Consider the following 17,217-nt stretch of genomic DNA (forward strand, 5'->3'; position numbering starts at 1 on the left):
CCTGGGAGTTTCACTAAGAGAAGTGTGTTTGTGCGTTTGTGTGTGTCTGTTTTACTTGTGATTTTTTTTTAATAAAAGAGTTTTTTGAAGATGCACATATTTTCTTAATATACCTAATAATAGGTTCAATTTATTGAATCCAGTAACCTTAGTTAGATTCTGATTAACTATAATCCTCACTTGACAGGATTCTTCTGGCTTATTGACAGTTTTTAGCTTTACCCTCATCAGAAAGAGGGAAGTTACAAGGACACGCCCACTTCTAGGAGTTATGCAAACCCTCTTCCAAGAAATGTCTTGCCCCTTTTACAACTTTAACCACAAGGCATGTGAGATTTGATAGCTGGAAAGATTATCTGAGGCCCTGAGAAGTCCTTAGTCATCAAAGAAGAGTTCTGTTATCTCTGGTATAATAGCTAAAGCAGGGCAGAAAATTGTGGCGTTTTAGAAATATGTTCAGCTGTCAAGGGGGTTCTAGTTAATTCTTGGTTATTCAGAAGAACACATCCCTCTGTTCCAATAATCTGAGTAATCTGATTAAATGGAGTGTTACCATATCAAATTGTCTTAGTTAAAAATACATAAGGCTTTCAAGGTTTAAAGAGACCTTAGTCTCTTATGCACCTATTGATCCACTCTTTGAGCACCCTCTACAGACTCTCTCCCCAGCCTCCCATCCCTAGCCTAGGCCAGGGGTCAGCAAACAAATCCTGCCCACCACGTCTTTTTCTAAACAGTTTTATTGAAACATAGCCACGCCTGTTTTCTTATGAATCAATGGCTGCTTTCATGCCCCTACAGAATTGACTAGTTAGTTATGACAGAAACTATATGGCCTACAAAGCCTAAAATATTTACTGTCTGGTCCTTTATAGAGAATGTTTGCTGACCTCTGGCCTAGGCTCTCTTTTCTTGAAAATCTGTAATGGTGAGTATTCTCCAGTTTCCAAGGGATCTGCTTTGGACCATTCCTTTAGAAAGTTCTTACTTTCTAAAGAAGCCAAGATCTGCTTTTCTATAGCATGACCCTCCTGGCACTAGTTTAACTTTAGTATGTAGAGTCACCTGAAATAAACCAAATTGCTCTTCCACATGCCAGCAGCCCCTTATATCTTAGAACACTATGATCATGACTCCAGGCAGAATCTCACTAAGTCATGGTATGATAGGATTTCAAGTGTTTTCATTGCCACTAGAAAGGAACATAACACTCCTAGAGTTATCTCGCCCTTTGTAAAGCTAAATTAGAGCCCACCTAAGTTTTCTGGGTGCCAAGAGCAATAGGAGGCAGTCATGGTTCTACATGCTTGACAACCTAGGGATCTAACCCTAAAGACAGAGACAGGTTCCTGTGACATACACTTTCTGCTCAACAGCTAGGAGTGATGCAACTTACAGGTCATATGCACCCATACTGTGTGTCTGTGGTCTGGATGGTTGTGAAATGATTTGTTTTCTCACTAGATTTAGGTGCAAAAGGAAAATAGTCATTTCTGTTTTATCAGAGAAGGTAAGGGTATACCCTTGATCCTAGATACAAATTCTAACTTTGTTCTAACTTCTTGACAGTAGGCCTTATGCCATATACTTCTATAAGCCCCATTGTTAAGTAAAGTGAATTGCATTCTCTTTTCCTCTCTGTCTCCATTATTACTATCATAATTTAGATTGCCGTCTTCTCTAACTATTGCAGACTATTACAACAGCTTCCTAAATAGTTTTCCTGTCTCTTATTTTTTCCTTTCTCTGGTTTGTCTTTCTCACTCTGCCAGATAAGAGCACAGCACCAGTTAACATTTCTCTGCTGGCCTGTACTCTTCAGTGGCTCCACATTACTAATAAAGGAAAGATGAAACTTCTTAGGGTGGCATTCAAGGCTTTTCAATACCTCCAAACTATTTCTTTCCTCCTCCTCTTCCACATTCTCTGAACCTGTTTTGTCTTTCCTTATGCCAGGCTTTGGTCATACTCTGTGTTCTATTTAAAAAAAAAAAAAAAAAAAATCCTTTTATCCTTTCTTCCAAAACCATATATCAAGCTGTACCTTCCTTACTGTTTATATTCATTCATTTCTCTTTCCCCCATCTTCTCTCCCTCCCCCCACCTACCACATACTCACAATACTCTTTTTCTCTCCCTCCCCCTCCCCTAAAAGTTTGATTCTCTGCTTCACTGGTCTAATAGCATATTATGTCTCTTTTTAAGGTACTTATAAAAATCTATTTCTCATTTTAGGGATATGCATTAATGTCTCATGTTCCTGCAACTTTATAAATATTGCAAATTACTTGAAAGGAGTATTTGAGTCTAGGCTCTTTTCTTTATCCCCTAAAACATTCAGCAGAATTTGTGCTTGTTTCACCAAATACTATAGAAGGAGCTTGTTGATTTGTCATGAGAAATACCCTAGATCCCAAAGATTTCCACCTATTTTCTCCTATGTATTAGTCCATTTGTATTTCTATAACAAAATACCTGAGACTAGGTATTTATTTATTTATTTTATTAGAAAAAGATGTTTATTTGGCTCATGTTTCTTGGGGAGCTGCATCTGGCAAGGGCCTCAGGCTGCTTCAACTTATGGTGGAAAACAAAATGAAGCCAGCATGTACGTAGAGATCGCATGGCAAGAGAGAGAAGGCAAAAGAGAGAAACAAAGGACTCTTTTTAACAACTTGCTCTGCAGGGAACTAATCCATTCCTGCAAGAGCTCACTCACTCCCCAGGGAGAGCATTAATCTGTTCATGAGGGATCTACCCCCCATGACCCAAACACTCCCACTAGACTCCATCTCCCAACACTGACACATCGGGGATCAGGTTTCAACATGAGCTTTGGTGGGGACAAACCATATCTAAACCACAGCATCCTAAATATTTTATAGCTTTACATTTTATATATTTAAGTCATTTTGAGTTAGTTTTTATACAAGGTGTGAGACTTAGATTGAAGTCTTTTTTTTTTTTCCCTTCATGGAAACCCAATTGCTTTAGCACCATTTGTTGAAAAAGCTATCTGTCCTCCATTGAGTTGCTTTTATACCTTTGTCAAAAATCAGCTGGGCATGTGTGGGTCTGTTTCTGGATTTCCTGTTCTGTTCCATTCTCTGTGTCTGTCTCTCCCCCAATACCACATAGTCTTAATTACCATAGGTATATGAAGGTACTTCAAAAAGTTTGTGGAAGGGCTGAGCCCGTGGCGCACTCGGTAGCGTGCTGCGCTAGCAGCGCGGCGACGCTCCCGCTGCGGGTTCGGATCCTATATAGGAATGACCGGTGCACTCCCTGGCTGAGCGCCGGTCACGAAAAAAAAAAAAAAAAAGTTTGTGGAAAAATGGAATTAAAAGATAATACGAATCTTTCCATGAACTTTTTGAAGACTTCTCATATAATAAGCCTTAAAATATTCCATTTTATTCTTTTTCAAAATTATTTTAGCTATTATGCTTCCTTTGCCTTTCTGTATACACTTTGGAAGAATCTTGTTTACATCTATAAAAATTCTGCTGGAATTTTGATAGGAATTGTGTTAAACCTGTACATCAGTTTGGGGAGATGTACTGTATTTAGTCTTCCAATTCATGAACATGGTATATCTCTCCATTTTTTTAGGTCGTCTTTGATTTCTTTCATCAGCATTGTATAGTTTTCAGCACATATGCTCTGTGCATTTTGTTAGATTTACACCTTTTCCATTTTTTAAAAGTGATTATAAGTAGCATTGTATTTTTATTTTCTATGCCTACATGTTCATTGCTAGTGCATAAAAATAAATTAATTTTTGTACGTTTGTCTTGTATCCTGTGACTTTGCTGGACTCATTTATTAGTCCCTGGAGGTTTTTTTAAATGGATTCCATGGGATCTTCTATGTAAACAATCATGTCATCTGCAAATAAGGACAGTTTTTTTTTTCTTCGTTTCCAATCTGTATGCCTTTTATATCTATTTCTTGCTTTATTGCCCTGACTAGAACTTCCAGCACTATGTTGAGTAAATGTGGTAAGAGAGAACATCCTTGCCTTGTTCCTGATCTTGGAGGGAGAGCATTCAGTCTCTCAAAACTAAATATAACATTGAATATTTGTCTTTTGTTGATGCTCTTTATCAAGTTGAAGAAGTTTCCCTGTATTTCTATTTCTCTGAGTTTTTAATTATGAATGGGTGTTGAGTTTTATCAGATGTTTTTTTCTACATTGATTAATATGACCATGTAATTTTTCTTATTTAGCCTGTTAATATGGTAGATTACATTGATTGATTTCAAATATTGAATCAGCCCTACCTCCTTGGAATAAACTCCACTTGGTCATATGATTTTGTAGCTTGCTGAGTTCTATTTGTATTTTACATTTAAGTTTGTAATCTATTTTTAGTTAATTTTTGTATGAGATTTTGTATAAATATGAGAACAGTCCTGAAAAAGCTTTCTCTTTGATAGCATATTCAGGATTCATGTTCCCATATCTTCCTTGCATTGTGTCAGTACTCCAACAGTAATTTTTCATTTCTGTATCATGGGAAACTTTTCAGCTGATACTCCCAGACCCTCTTATAGGTATTTATTAGATGCTCACTACACCTAGCATCTCGTTCCCCTCATTCTGATAAAGAAATTACAGAGCAAATGCACTGCATATCTTTATCTTATTCTTTTTTCTGTAATCTTCTTGCTGTCCTACTTTCCTACTTCCTACTGTGAAAGCTAACTTATATTTTTAAATTGCATGGATTAGTTTGAATAAATTAAGATATTCACTGAATTTTTAAAAAAGCCAACAGATCTTCAGTGAGTTCCCATATGTGTTAAGTACACTGCCAAGTAGCTGTTGGCCACAAAGGATCCTAACCTTAAGATGCTCAGAACTTATAAGTTATATAAGTTACAGCTTAAAACTATATAAGACATATAAGCAATTGAAATGCCAAATGGGGAATAGAAATGCCAAAGTCAGGGGAAGAAGTGCCAAAACGGGAGAAAGCACAGCATATTAAGAGAATGGAAGCAGGAGCACCAGCTCTACTTGGAGGAGTTAGTAAAGGCCTTCCAGGAGAAGTGACACTTGACCTCGGCATTGGTGGTTCAGTGGTAGAATTCTCGCCTGCCAGGAGAAGTGACACTTGAGCTGGCACCGAGAGGACATAGGAATTCTCCAGATGGATGAAGTAAGGTGAAAGGCATTCTAGGTAGAAACTACAGCTTGTGCAAAGACATGAAGTCATGAAATTATATGGTACATTAGGAGAATAATAAGTAATTTCTTGTGCACCTAAAAGTTCTGTGAGACCAGAAATTCCTGCTGTGTCCTCAGCATCTAGAATAAGGCTTGGAGCATAGTAAGCACTAAATAAGTATTTGTTGGATGGATGCAAGACATTGAGGAAACGAGGTAGGGAGGAAACATAAATGAGACAAGAGAGGTAAGAAAGATTCAGTGACGAAGATCTTTGTTCATAGTCTAGTTGGGAATAGACAAGTACAAAATAGAATTGTGGTTACTAGAGGCTGGGAAGGGGAGGGAGAGAGGGGATAAGGAGAGGTTAATTAATGGACACAATTACAGCTAAATAATAAAAATAAGTTCTATGGTGTATGGTGGTGCTAGGCATTTACAAGTAACAATAATTTATTGTACGTTCTCAAATGAACATAGGAGCTCAAATGTTCTCATCACAAAGATGATAAATTGTTACAATGATATATTTACCCTGATTTGATCATTACATGTTGTATACATGTATTAAAATATAACTCTGTACCCTTTAAATATGTACAATCCATATATTTCAATAAAAATAAATACATTTCTAAAAAAAACAAAAAACTCTCAGTTCAGTAGATGGGTCTGTGCTGCAGATATAAATTTGGGAATCACATCAATTAGACGGCTTTTAAAGGTCTGAAACTAAATAAAATAACCTAGGGAGTAGGTGTAGAAAGAGAACAGAAAGAGTCTGAGAACTGAGCATTGGGGCATTCCAATGTTTAGAGGTCAGGAAGAACCAACACTGGAGATTGAAAAAGAGAGTCCAGGGAGATAGAAGGAGAATTGAGAGTGGATGCTGAAGCCAAGTGAAGAAAGTAATGGAATAATAACCTGTTATCGGATGTTGCTGAGAGATCAAGTTAAATCCTGAAGGTTGATTTAGCAGCATTGAAGTCTTTGTGACCTTTGATGAGCTATTTCAGTGGTGCAGTGGGGGGGAAATAGCCTGATTATAGAGTGCTTTCAAATAGGAGGAGAGGAAACAAAGATTAGTAGTATAGAAACTCTTTGATGTTTAAAGAGGAGTAGGAAAACCAGGCCATAGTTGGAGAGGAATGTAGGATCAAGTCAGGCTTTTAATTTTTTTCCCTAAGATGGAAGTAGTTGGTGTCTTGAGGGGAATGCTCCTAGTAGGGAGGAAAAGTGCAACAATTCCAGAGAGGGGGAAAATTGTTGAAGTGATGTCCCTGTGTAGGTGAGAGGGTGTGCACAAATGGAAGAAGGCTGGCCTTAGATTGGATGGACTGTTTCTGCTCCCTAGTAACAGAGTACATGGCTACAGATGCAGGCAGTTTGGTAAATGTGGTGATGGAGCATGTGTAAATTCTCCTTTGATTGTTTATAATTTTTCATGAAATAAGAAACAAAGGAGTGGAGGTGTTGGAGGTTTAAAGAGAGAGAAGTTCAGAAATTGTTGCCAAAGAGCAGCAGAAAGTCATGAATTAGGTAAACATAGTAGGATTTGGGGGCAGCATAAGGGCCCACTTGAAATTAAAGTGAGACCAGTCAACATGGTTGTATGGTTTTCTCAATTATATACAGCTGAATGGAAACAGGTAGGCAGAGCATTAGACTTGGCCAGGGTTGTGATTTTAACAGATAAATAAGACGAATGGAGAAAGAAGAAAGAATGAGGGAAATGAGGACAGGGATAAATGGTCAGAGTGAAAAGGTGTGTAGGTGCCCATGGAGTTTAAAGAATTGTGATAATTATCAAATTCTTGGCATTTGTAGTGCTTAGGGGTTGTATACAAAGTGCTTTGGGTTCATTTGCGTAATAAAGCCCTTTGAGGTAGGTAGTGCAAGTGGTGGTGGTGGTGATTCTCATTATACAGATGAGGCAAGATTCAAAGAGGTAAGTGACTTAAACAAAAATCACAGCATGTCAGTGATAAAGCATAGACTCAACCTAAAGCTCGCTATTATATGTATCTTTTTACCAGTTTGTGTTGTGTCTGCTCACTGATTACTCAGTTTTGTTGAAGAGATGGATTGCAGAAGACAATGTAAGGGAATGTGTAATCAAGTATTAAATTCTATGGTATGGAATGGTATAAGCATATTCATTCAATAATACATATTGAGCACTTGGTATGTAAGTACTAGGGATTTACCAGTAAACAAGACAGAAAAATAAATCCTGAATATAATAATGCTATAGAGAAATTTAGAAGGGTGTGTCTGAGATTCTTCCATCATGATTTGGTAAAAAGCACATTGTACTAAAAGTTAGGAAACTTGTTTTTCTGCTGCTAACTGTGTGTGACATTGTTGCTTCAACTTACAAGGCTTTAGTGGGGGTCCCCACCTACAAACTGAGATATGGTTTTGCAAGTTCTATCCTGCCTAAAAGTACTATGAGTTTGGACCTGTATTTTAGCCTAAAGGAATATTGCTCTGAAGTGTCTTCGTCTAACTTTCTTATCTAAAGAGAGGGAATGATGTTTCCACAGTGAAATGCTACACTAATGTGCATTCTTAAATCATCCTCTGTCTGAAAGAGAGACACAGGCCATGTGCAGCCTGCAGGTCCAGCAGTCCCCATCCTTAACCTGTGATATCTGAGGAACTGTTAAAAGCTTTGAAATAACTAAGGACTTTCCCCCGTCTTCTTATTCCTTCCTGGTGTGATTTAGGCATGGAAGAAACGCTGGTTTATCCTGCGGAGTGGCCGGATGAGCGGTGACCCTGATGTTCTGGAATATTACAAGAATGATCACTCCAAGAAGCCCCTACGGATCATCAACCTGAACTTCTGTGAGCAAGTGGATGCAGGCCTGACCTTCAATAAGAAGGAACTGCAGGATAGTTTTGTGTTTGACATCAAGACCAGTGAGCGCACCTTTTACCTGGTGGCTGAGACAGAGGAGGACATGAATAAGTGGGTCCAGAGCATCTGCCAGATCTGTGGCTTCAATCAGGCTGAGGAGACCACAGGTACGAGCACAAACACAGACCTTTCTCAGAATGGGCTGAGGTGAGGTCCTCAGATTCCTTGAGCAAGGAGAGCAACTCTAGCTAAGCCCTCCTCTTTGGCAGAGGAATAATAGGTGAAGGGTAAGAGTGTGAAGGGGTTGGCCAGATATTAGAGGGATCTCTTGCCCTAATTATGCTCAAATGGGAAACCAAGAAATGTTGGGATTGTGATGAAGCTAAAGGTATTTTGTGGTGTTTCTTCTGGTACCTTGGCACCACCACCATTTCTCAGCCCTCCGCCTTTCTCCCCTTCCCTAAACTCTCTAGCACCCTGTCAGCCATTCCACAGAGAAGGTCTCACTGTGATCCCTCCTCTGGCCCACCTCTGTCTGTCCTAGCCTATTTATTGTAGACCATCCTGCATGGTTTCACTTGTTTGAGGTCCTTTGTGATTATTATTGATGTATAACCCAGTGTTAATTTACATTCACTTGGGAGGGGACAGGTGAGAGGAGGAAATGTTGATTTATGTTTGGGTTTTGATAATCTTCACAAAAGAGTAGCTCAACTTTTTGAAGTGAGTTCTAAATTGCAGAAGTGCTACTTGACATTTGTTCGTGCTCGTCCACAGCTCTCCGGAATGGTTGAAGAGCCAAGTTTTTTCTGAGGCAGATGGATAGTCTAAGTCAGTAATTCTCAAACCTGGTTGCACATCAAAATTAAGGAGGAGCATTTAAAAAATATTGACACCAAAGACCCAAGCCAGATTAATTAACTAAGAATCTCTGAGTGGACCTAGGCATTAGTGTTCTTTAAAAGCTTCATTCTGAAATGCAAGGGTCCAGGACTTAGCAACCATTTTCTGTAAATATTTTATTTATTTATTTATTTATTTTTGTCTTTTTGTGACCGGCCGTACCGCACTCAGCCAGTGAGCGCACCGGCCATCCTTATATAGGATCTGAACCCACGGCGGGAGCACTGCTGCGCGCCCAGCGCCGCACTCTCCCGAGTGCGCCACGGGGTCGGCCCTTCTGTAAATATTTTAGAGAAATATGGCTTTGGAGGCCACATACAGTTTCTGTTTAATATTCCTGATTTTTGCTGGCTGGCCAGTATGGGGATCCAAACCCTTGACCTTGGTGTTGTAAGCCCCACACTATAGCATACTCTCTATCGCTTATATTCCTGTTTTTTAAAAAAATTTTATGCTCTTTTAAAAACGTAAAAACCATTCTTAGCTGATCAGCAACATCAGCATCACCTGGGAACTTAATGCAACTTCTTTGGCGCCACCCTGGACGTACTGAATCAGAAACTATGGGAGTAAGGTCCAACAATCTGTTTTTAAAAACTCTCCAGGTTATTCTGATGCATGGTCAAGTGTGAGAACCACTGGTCTACACTCTTGCTACTCAAAGTGGGGTATGTACACCAGCAGCATTAGTCTGTACTGAGAACTTGTTAGAAAGACAGAATCCATGGCTTCCACCCCCACTTACAGTATCAGAATCTGCAGTCTAAAAACTTTTTATTTCAAAATTTTAGACTTTCATTAGGGTTGCAAAAATAGAGCAAGTTTCTGTATACCATTTACAGAGCTTTTGCTAATGTTAACATCCTATTTATCCATGATACAATTATCAAAACTAATTAATTAATAAAACTAATTAATCAAAACAGTTAACATTGGTACAGTACTATTAACTAAACTACAGTGTATTTGGGTTTTATCTGTTCAGGATTCAATCCAGGATACCACATTAGATTTATTTAGTGTCATGTCTCTGAGTTTCCTCCAGTCTGTGACAGTTTCTCAGTCTTTCTTGTCTTTCATAACCTCAACATTTTTAAAGAGTTCTGGTTAGGTATTTTGTAAAATGTACCTCAATTTGGGTTTGTCTGATGTTTTCTCATGGTTAGATTGAGGTTATCTGTTTTGGGGAGGATTACCACAAAGTTTGTGCTTTTTTCAGAAGGTTATATCAGAGGGCACGTGGTATCAATATGTCTTATTACTGGTCATGTTAACCTTGATCATTTGATTAAGGTGGTATCTGCCAGGTTTCTCAACTGTGTGGTAACTATCTGTACTTTTGTAACTAATACACATTTGGGAGATACTTTGATAATATGCAGATATCTATTTTCTCAAACTTTTGCCCACCAGTTTTAGCATTCATCAATGGATCATATTTGCAAGTTATTACTGGTATTCTACTGATGATTTTCTATTTCACTCAGAATCTTCATTTTACCAAGCTCCCTATGTAATTTGTATGTATGCACATTGAAGTTTGAAAAGCACTAGGCTGGATCATTGATTCCCAAACCTGGTGGGTCATCAGAATCACCTGAAAAACTTTTTTCTTTTAACTTATAAGCTGCTGATTCAGTGATTCTGACTTAGGGCTGAGAAATCAATAGTTTTAAAAAGTTCTTCCCACAGAATGGGAGAAAATATTTTCAAATCTTATATCTGATAAGGGTCTAGAATCCAGAATAAGTAAAGAATTCTTACAACTCAACAACAATAAAGAAACAACCCAATTTTAATATGGGCAAACGGGGCTGGCCAGTGAGCTCAGTTGGTTAGAGTATAGTGTTATAACGCCAGGATCAAGGTTAAGATTCCCCCATACTGGCCAGCAGCTAAAAAAAATATTTTTTTAAAGTTTTTTTTTTTTTTTTTGTCTTTTTCGTTACCGGCACTCATGAGTGCATCGGCCAGTCCTATATAGGATCCGAACCTGTGGCGGGAGCGTCGCTGCGCTCCCAGCGCCGCACTCTCCCGAGTGCGCCACGGGCTCGGCCCTTTTTAAAAGTTTTTAAATGGGCAAAGGACCCAAATAGACATTTCTTCAAAGAAGATATACAAATAGCCAATAAACACGTGAAAAGATGTTCAGTATCATTAGCCAATAGAGAAATGCAGTGAAAACCACAATGATATTCCACCTCATACCCACTAGTTTGGTTGTAATCAAAAAGATGGACAAGTGTTGGCAAAGATGTGGAGAAACACATTTTTCATATGTCCCACCTTAATTTGCTCATGGGAATGTAAAATGGTACAGCTACTGCAGAAAATAGCGTGGCAGTTTTTCAGAAAGTTAAACCTAGTTACCATATGACCCCCAAATTCTACTTCAAGGCATATACCAAGAGAAACGAAAACATATTTACTAGTCTGTTTTCTGTTACCTAGAATACCTGAAACTGGGTAATTTACAAAGAAAGAATTTATTTTTTACAGCTAGGCTGGAAAGTCCCAAGGTCCAGGGGGTGCATCTAGTGAGGGCTTTCTTCCTGGTGGGAACTCACTGCCTAGTCCCCAGGTGGTGGAGGGTATCACATGGTGAGAGGGCTAAATGTGCTAATGTGCTCACTTGCTCTACTTTTAAAGCTACCAACACCACTCCTGTGATAACCCACTCATCCATTAACCCATTAATCCATGAATGGATTGATCTACTTATGAGGGCCAAGCCCTCATGATCCAATCACCTTCTAATGGCCCCATTTCTCAACAGTTCCACATTAGGGATCAATCTTCCACATGAGCTTTGGAAGGAACAAACATTCAGACCATAAAAATATATGTTCACACAAAAACTTGTACAAGAATGTTTATAGCAGCATTATTCATAATAGCCAAAAAGTGGAAACTTCCCAAATGTCCATCAGTAATAAACAAAATATGTTATATACATATAATAGAATATTATTTAGCCATGAAATGGTATGGAGTACTGCATGGTGCTGATAACACCAAGGTCAAGTGTTCGATCCCTGTACCAGCCAGCCACCAAAAACAAACAAATGGTATGGAGTACTGATACATGCTACAACATGGATGAGCCTTCAAAACATATGCTATGTGTAAGAAGACACAGAACCACATATTTTGTGATTCCGTTTATATGAAAGTTTCAAATAGGCAAATTTATAGAGACAGAAAGTATATTGGTGGTTGAGAATTGGGGAAAGGGGAGTGACTGCTAGTGAGTACAGTGTTCCTTTTTTGGAGTGACAAAAATGTTCTGGAATTAGACAGTGATGATAGTTATACAACTTTGTGAATATATTAAAAACCACTCAATTTTGCACATTAACATGATGAAATTTATGTATGTGAATTATATCTCAATTTTTAAAAAAGAAGTTCCTCGGGTGATTTTGACAACCAGCAAGGTTTGGGAGACCCTGGACTTAGGACTAGTTTCATGGGTATAAGACATGTACGGTCACACAGGATTTCATGTCTAGCAGGGCCTGCGCTTGGTTTAACATTCCACTATCACAATCTTGAAGTTCTTAATACTTTCTGAACAGGGGCTCTGCATTTTCATTTTACACCAGGCTGTGCAAATTATGTAGCCAGTCATGTCTGGACTAGATAGATGTAGTGCCCTAGGAATTTTGTGATTTTTGTCTTCCTTAGGGAAGGATAATGAGCCTCCATTTACTCTTAAGTTCTTTGGTATAATCTTTGCTTTCTCTGTGGAATGTCCTGTTTTCCCCAAATCTTTGTCATTTATTGGCTTCATGGATTTTGGTTTTCCCCTTTATTTTGTTCCTTATGAAGAATAATGCATGCTCATGGAGCAGGGGGTGGGGGGTGCTGTGCAGGGGGCAGGGGAAGGAAAATAAGAAAGGAATTAAAAGACAAGGGGAGAAAACTCCACAAACCTACCAGTCTTAAAGCTTTCGTAAATGTGAGAAATGGGTCCAAGAAATACCTCAGCTTTTTAGGAAATAGGTATGATTGGGGGGGAAAGTAACCAGAAAGCAAATTTCTTTTAATTGAATTATTGAATTATTTCTTTGTAGGATTAGAGGCATTCCCACCAAGAAAAATATTCTTAGCAAAAATTACTCTTGGTGCAAATATCTTCTTTAAGAATCACATATTTTGAAGAGATTGCCTGAATCCTTAATCTTACTATATGGGATTTAAGTACAATGAAAATGTAGAAACCACATTCTCTGGGCTAGCTTTCTTTGGTAGGAAGATTTGTTTGTTACTCCACACTTTATTCCTTCACTCATTCATTCCTTTACTGAGTGCTTACTTTGTGCCATTTCCTGTCATAATCAATGCGGCACAAAGATGAGCAGTAAGGTTCCAGTGCTCAGACATCACAGCCTGGTGGAGGGGACAGACATGTAACTAGGTAGTCCCAGGGGAGTGCTGTGACCGGTATCATCAAGACTGGAGACACTAGCTTATACACCACCAACTCACTGAGGAAAGGAGGAGTGATGAGAAGGATTAAGGGGGTGACAAATATCAAGTGAATATTTTGTCAATGGCTTTGTCTATTAAAGGATATATTCCTTTAAGCCTTTAGCTTCAGTTTTTAAAGGGGATTATTTTATTACATGTCTACTGGTTTAATTACCAGAGCAAGGATATTAGGTGTATATGATAGAGGCTTAGTGTTCTTCATAAAATCTTCCTGATGAAGACAATAGGCTTTTCTTCCTTCTCAGAGGAGAATCTGGTATGTTAAAAGATTCAGTCACATAATGAGTTATGTTTTAATTTAGTGGCTTTCTTAAAAGTGGTTTATATCTATAAAACCCTCAGGTAAGGAATTAGAGCTTAATCACTCAGGCAGTGTTTTTTAAGCTGAGAATGGGATCTGAGGAGAAGCAGGAAGTTAACATTTGACTACATACTTTCACTTAATAGCTTGTTTCATTTAATCACTTTATCAACTCTATTTCCATTTTTAAAATAAGGTAACAGTACTTTTTCTTTCCTGCCTAGCACTTTAACTCTCTAGGACCAAAGATCTTCTCTGTCCACCTTCCCATCCCACTCCTGACCTGGGCTGGGTTCATATCAGCCCAGAAACCCTTCCTTAATGCCACACTGCTCTCATTTTGTTGGGGCCTGTTGAGAACAATCCAACCACCTGGATCTTAGTGTCAGCACCTGCCTTATGTAAAGGGCACCCTGTACTGATGCCCCTCAGCAGCCACACAAAGATATAATAGCATCAATACTATGTATTGAGTATCTACTCTATGAAAGTAGAGACTTTACATTAAATTCTCACTAAAAAATCACAGTAATCCTTTGAGGTAGCAATGATTTTGACACTAGAAAATGACAGAGCCAGGATTCTAGTCTAACCAGGTCTGGCTTTGCATTATAATTTGCTGTCTTTTTGTCCCTGACCTGCTGGAATACAAACATTTGCCAGAACTGAGCCTGGATATTTTTGCCCCTTTGGACACTATGCATTGGACTAGAAGCACTCTGACCCCTTCCACTAGGGGTTCTACAGCTGGCTCAGGTTTCCCCCTCCTCACCAACTCATATTGCTCAAGTTCTTAGTCTGGAATATCCTAATTTAGCAATTTCTTCAGCTTTAATCCAGTCATCAGGCTCTATTGGTGAGTATTGGTGAGGCTGGGGGCAAGGATGTCTGAGTTCAAATCACCACTCCATGATTACATGAGGAAGTCACTTGATTGAAGTCTCAGTTTCCTTTTGTAGAATAGGGACAAAATACTTTCTGTTCTCACCCAGTGCTTCTGCTTCTCCATGGGTGCATCCAGAGAGATCTTGCACTCACCTGCAGCAGATTTCCCATGGTGCTATTCACATTGTATTCTCTGTAGAGGTATCCCCTGGAGTCCTTTAATCCAATATCCCTGATGGCTGCTTGGTCCTGCAGAGATTTCTTCACATAGAGAGTCTCCTTCAAGCAGATATTCCCTTTTTCTTTGTTTTCTTTCTTTTTCTTTTTTTAAAGGTTGTGATGGGACCCATCAAGAAACTTCTGTTTTTTACTTTCAGCTGGAAGAGGTTTTGTGGCAGATGGAGCCTTTTTTTAAAATTCTCTTGCCACCCCCAGATTCTTATATCTACTGCCACCCTCTAATTTCTCACATATTCCAGCCAAAAATGTCTAGGATAAAAACCTGCAGGATCAAGATCAGATGAGGATGAAACTGAATCTGAATATCAACATAAGGTTGGAGGAAACAACAACATCCCGATGGAGAACTCTTTCCAAAAGGAAACCAGGGATGATATTCAGGAAGGAAAAGCAGTTCCAAGAACAAATATCAAGACTTTATATCATATATGTGGGGTTTGCTTTTGTGTGTTGTGTGTGCGTGTATGCATGTGCACAAACAAAAGTAACAATCCCGTCTTCCTCTGGGAATCACAATAGCCTTCAGTATGTGGAGTAAGGAAGCAGAGAGCTGCTCTGAACTGTGTTTACGAACAGGCGGGTCCAAGTCCTCACATTTGTGGCCCAGTCATGGGCAGCTGTCCCTGAACAGATGTACCACACACAAAAAGAACCAGCTTTCAGCAGAGAGCTTTGATAAATTATTCATGTGCTCAGGAGTCATCCACCATAGGAAAGCCCTCACCCCTTCTGAATCCTCAAAGCTGAGGACTTCTCCTTCCCTTTTATCCCGTCCCTCCTTCGTCTGTTCAGTAGCTATTCCAGGGCCTGTGCAGCCACTGTCACACAGACTCTGAAAGACAGGCTAGCTGAGCTTCAGTCCCAACCCTACTATTTATTTGCTGTATGATGTTGAATAAGTAACTTTACCTCTTTGAGGTTTTATCATCTGTAAAATGGTGATGATGCTCCCTCACAGAATTGTTGGGAGGGTTACATCAGGTCACATAGAAAAAGCCAGGAAAATGTATAGGTATACAGTGTGAACAGTAGCTGCTCCTTTCACTGTTTTCCCTGTAGTGATTGTGGTGAGAATGGTGACTTTTATATGTGTAGGACAAGATGAACAGAATATTATATACATATCTGGTGTTTTTAGAGAAGTTTTCAGTCTACAAAACACTGATGCAGTCTCATTTGACTATAGAGACACAAAATGAGGTAGGTGGGGCTGCTAGTATTATTCCTATTGTGCAGGTATGGAAAGTAAGATTGAAAGGTGCTGAGTGACAGTGCCAGAAAGCAGGGTCTCTGGGTCTGGAATCCAGGGCTTTTGACTCCATCCTAGGGCTGTGTGCTCACCTCCTTCTTATTTGTCCTACCCCCTCTTCACAGACCTCTTCACCATGCCTACTTCTAACTCCCAAAATAGCCAGCAAGAAGGAAGATAAGAAGTGTACGAATCTCTGAGAACTGACTATTTTGAAAATAAAGTACTATGTATATATTAATATTAATCTCTGAGGGCTAAATTAGCAAGATAACAACAAACCACTGTAAATTAGAGCTCAGAGAGTTTAGCTCACTCACCAGAGCTCCATTTTGTAACTCTTGAAGATTCTGAAATAAGGCCAGAGCCTGTTCCGTGTCCTCTCTACTATTTTAGCTTTTTCCCTTCTTCTTAAACTCCTTGGCAGGAATTTCACAGTCGTCACATGTCTCATTCTATGGAATGAGGAATTCCCAGAGTTCCAACCGACTGTTTCTTATCTCTACATTTTCCCTACTAAGATGTTGGTGAGGCTGCCCCCTTTAAATATTTTGTAAATATTTAAACTTCTAGTAATCCTTGAGTTTCCCGAGTAACTTAACAGCAGAATTATTTTAAGTCCTGGGTCCCATCTGGGGTTAAACAATACCCATAGGAATGTTTTTGGGGAAATCTTCAACATCCAGTGGAGGAATGTTATTGGACATCTTCAAACAGCTTTTTCCTCTCTAGAGAGACTGATTGGTGCCTTAAAGGTCAGGACCCCTTATTCCAGCTGGATTTCTGACAGCAGGGAGGGTTGTGGTGGAGCCAAGTGATCCACTCAGATGCCTTGTGCTGACCTTGTTCCTTCCCCCATGATGAGGAAGTAAGTAGGATAGCCAGGGGAGAAGCCAGGAGCAGAGTAGGGTGGAGAGGGAAGAAGCTTTCTCAGAGACCTCTCCCTCTCTCTCTCCTCATCCCTGGGAGGGCCTTTTCCTCTCTTGTTCTCAACCCCAACCTTTTTGTTTTGTTTTGTTTTGTTTTTTAACTGAGATCAAAGCTTTCAACTCCTCCAGGAGACCCTGGTTGGAAGCTAACAGCCAGTGTGGGAAGTAAGACACAGCTTC

At 39.3% G+C, this 17,217-nt stretch overlaps 1 protein-coding gene across 2 annotated transcripts in view; it reads left to right on the plus strand.

The window, feature by feature from the left end:
• The window catches only part of GAB2 (GRB2 associated binding protein 2), a 168,708-nt gene that overhangs the window by 99,892 nt on the left and 51,599 nt on the right, over nucleotides 1-17,217 (plus strand). For both annotated transcript variants that reach the window (XM_063093266.1, XM_063093267.1), the window contains exon 2: nucleotides 7,903-8,203. In XM_063093266.1, the coding sequence (XP_062949336.1) occupies nucleotides 7,903-8,203 (301 nt within the window). The remainder of the gene's footprint in view (nucleotides 1-7,902; nucleotides 8,204-17,217) is intronic.

This window comes from Cynocephalus volans, chromosome 4 (assembly GCF_027409185.1).
Source record: "Cynocephalus volans isolate mCynVol1 chromosome 4, mCynVol1.pri, whole genome shotgun sequence".
Taxonomy (NCBI): domain Eukaryota; kingdom Metazoa; phylum Chordata; class Mammalia; order Dermoptera; family Cynocephalidae; genus Cynocephalus; species Cynocephalus volans.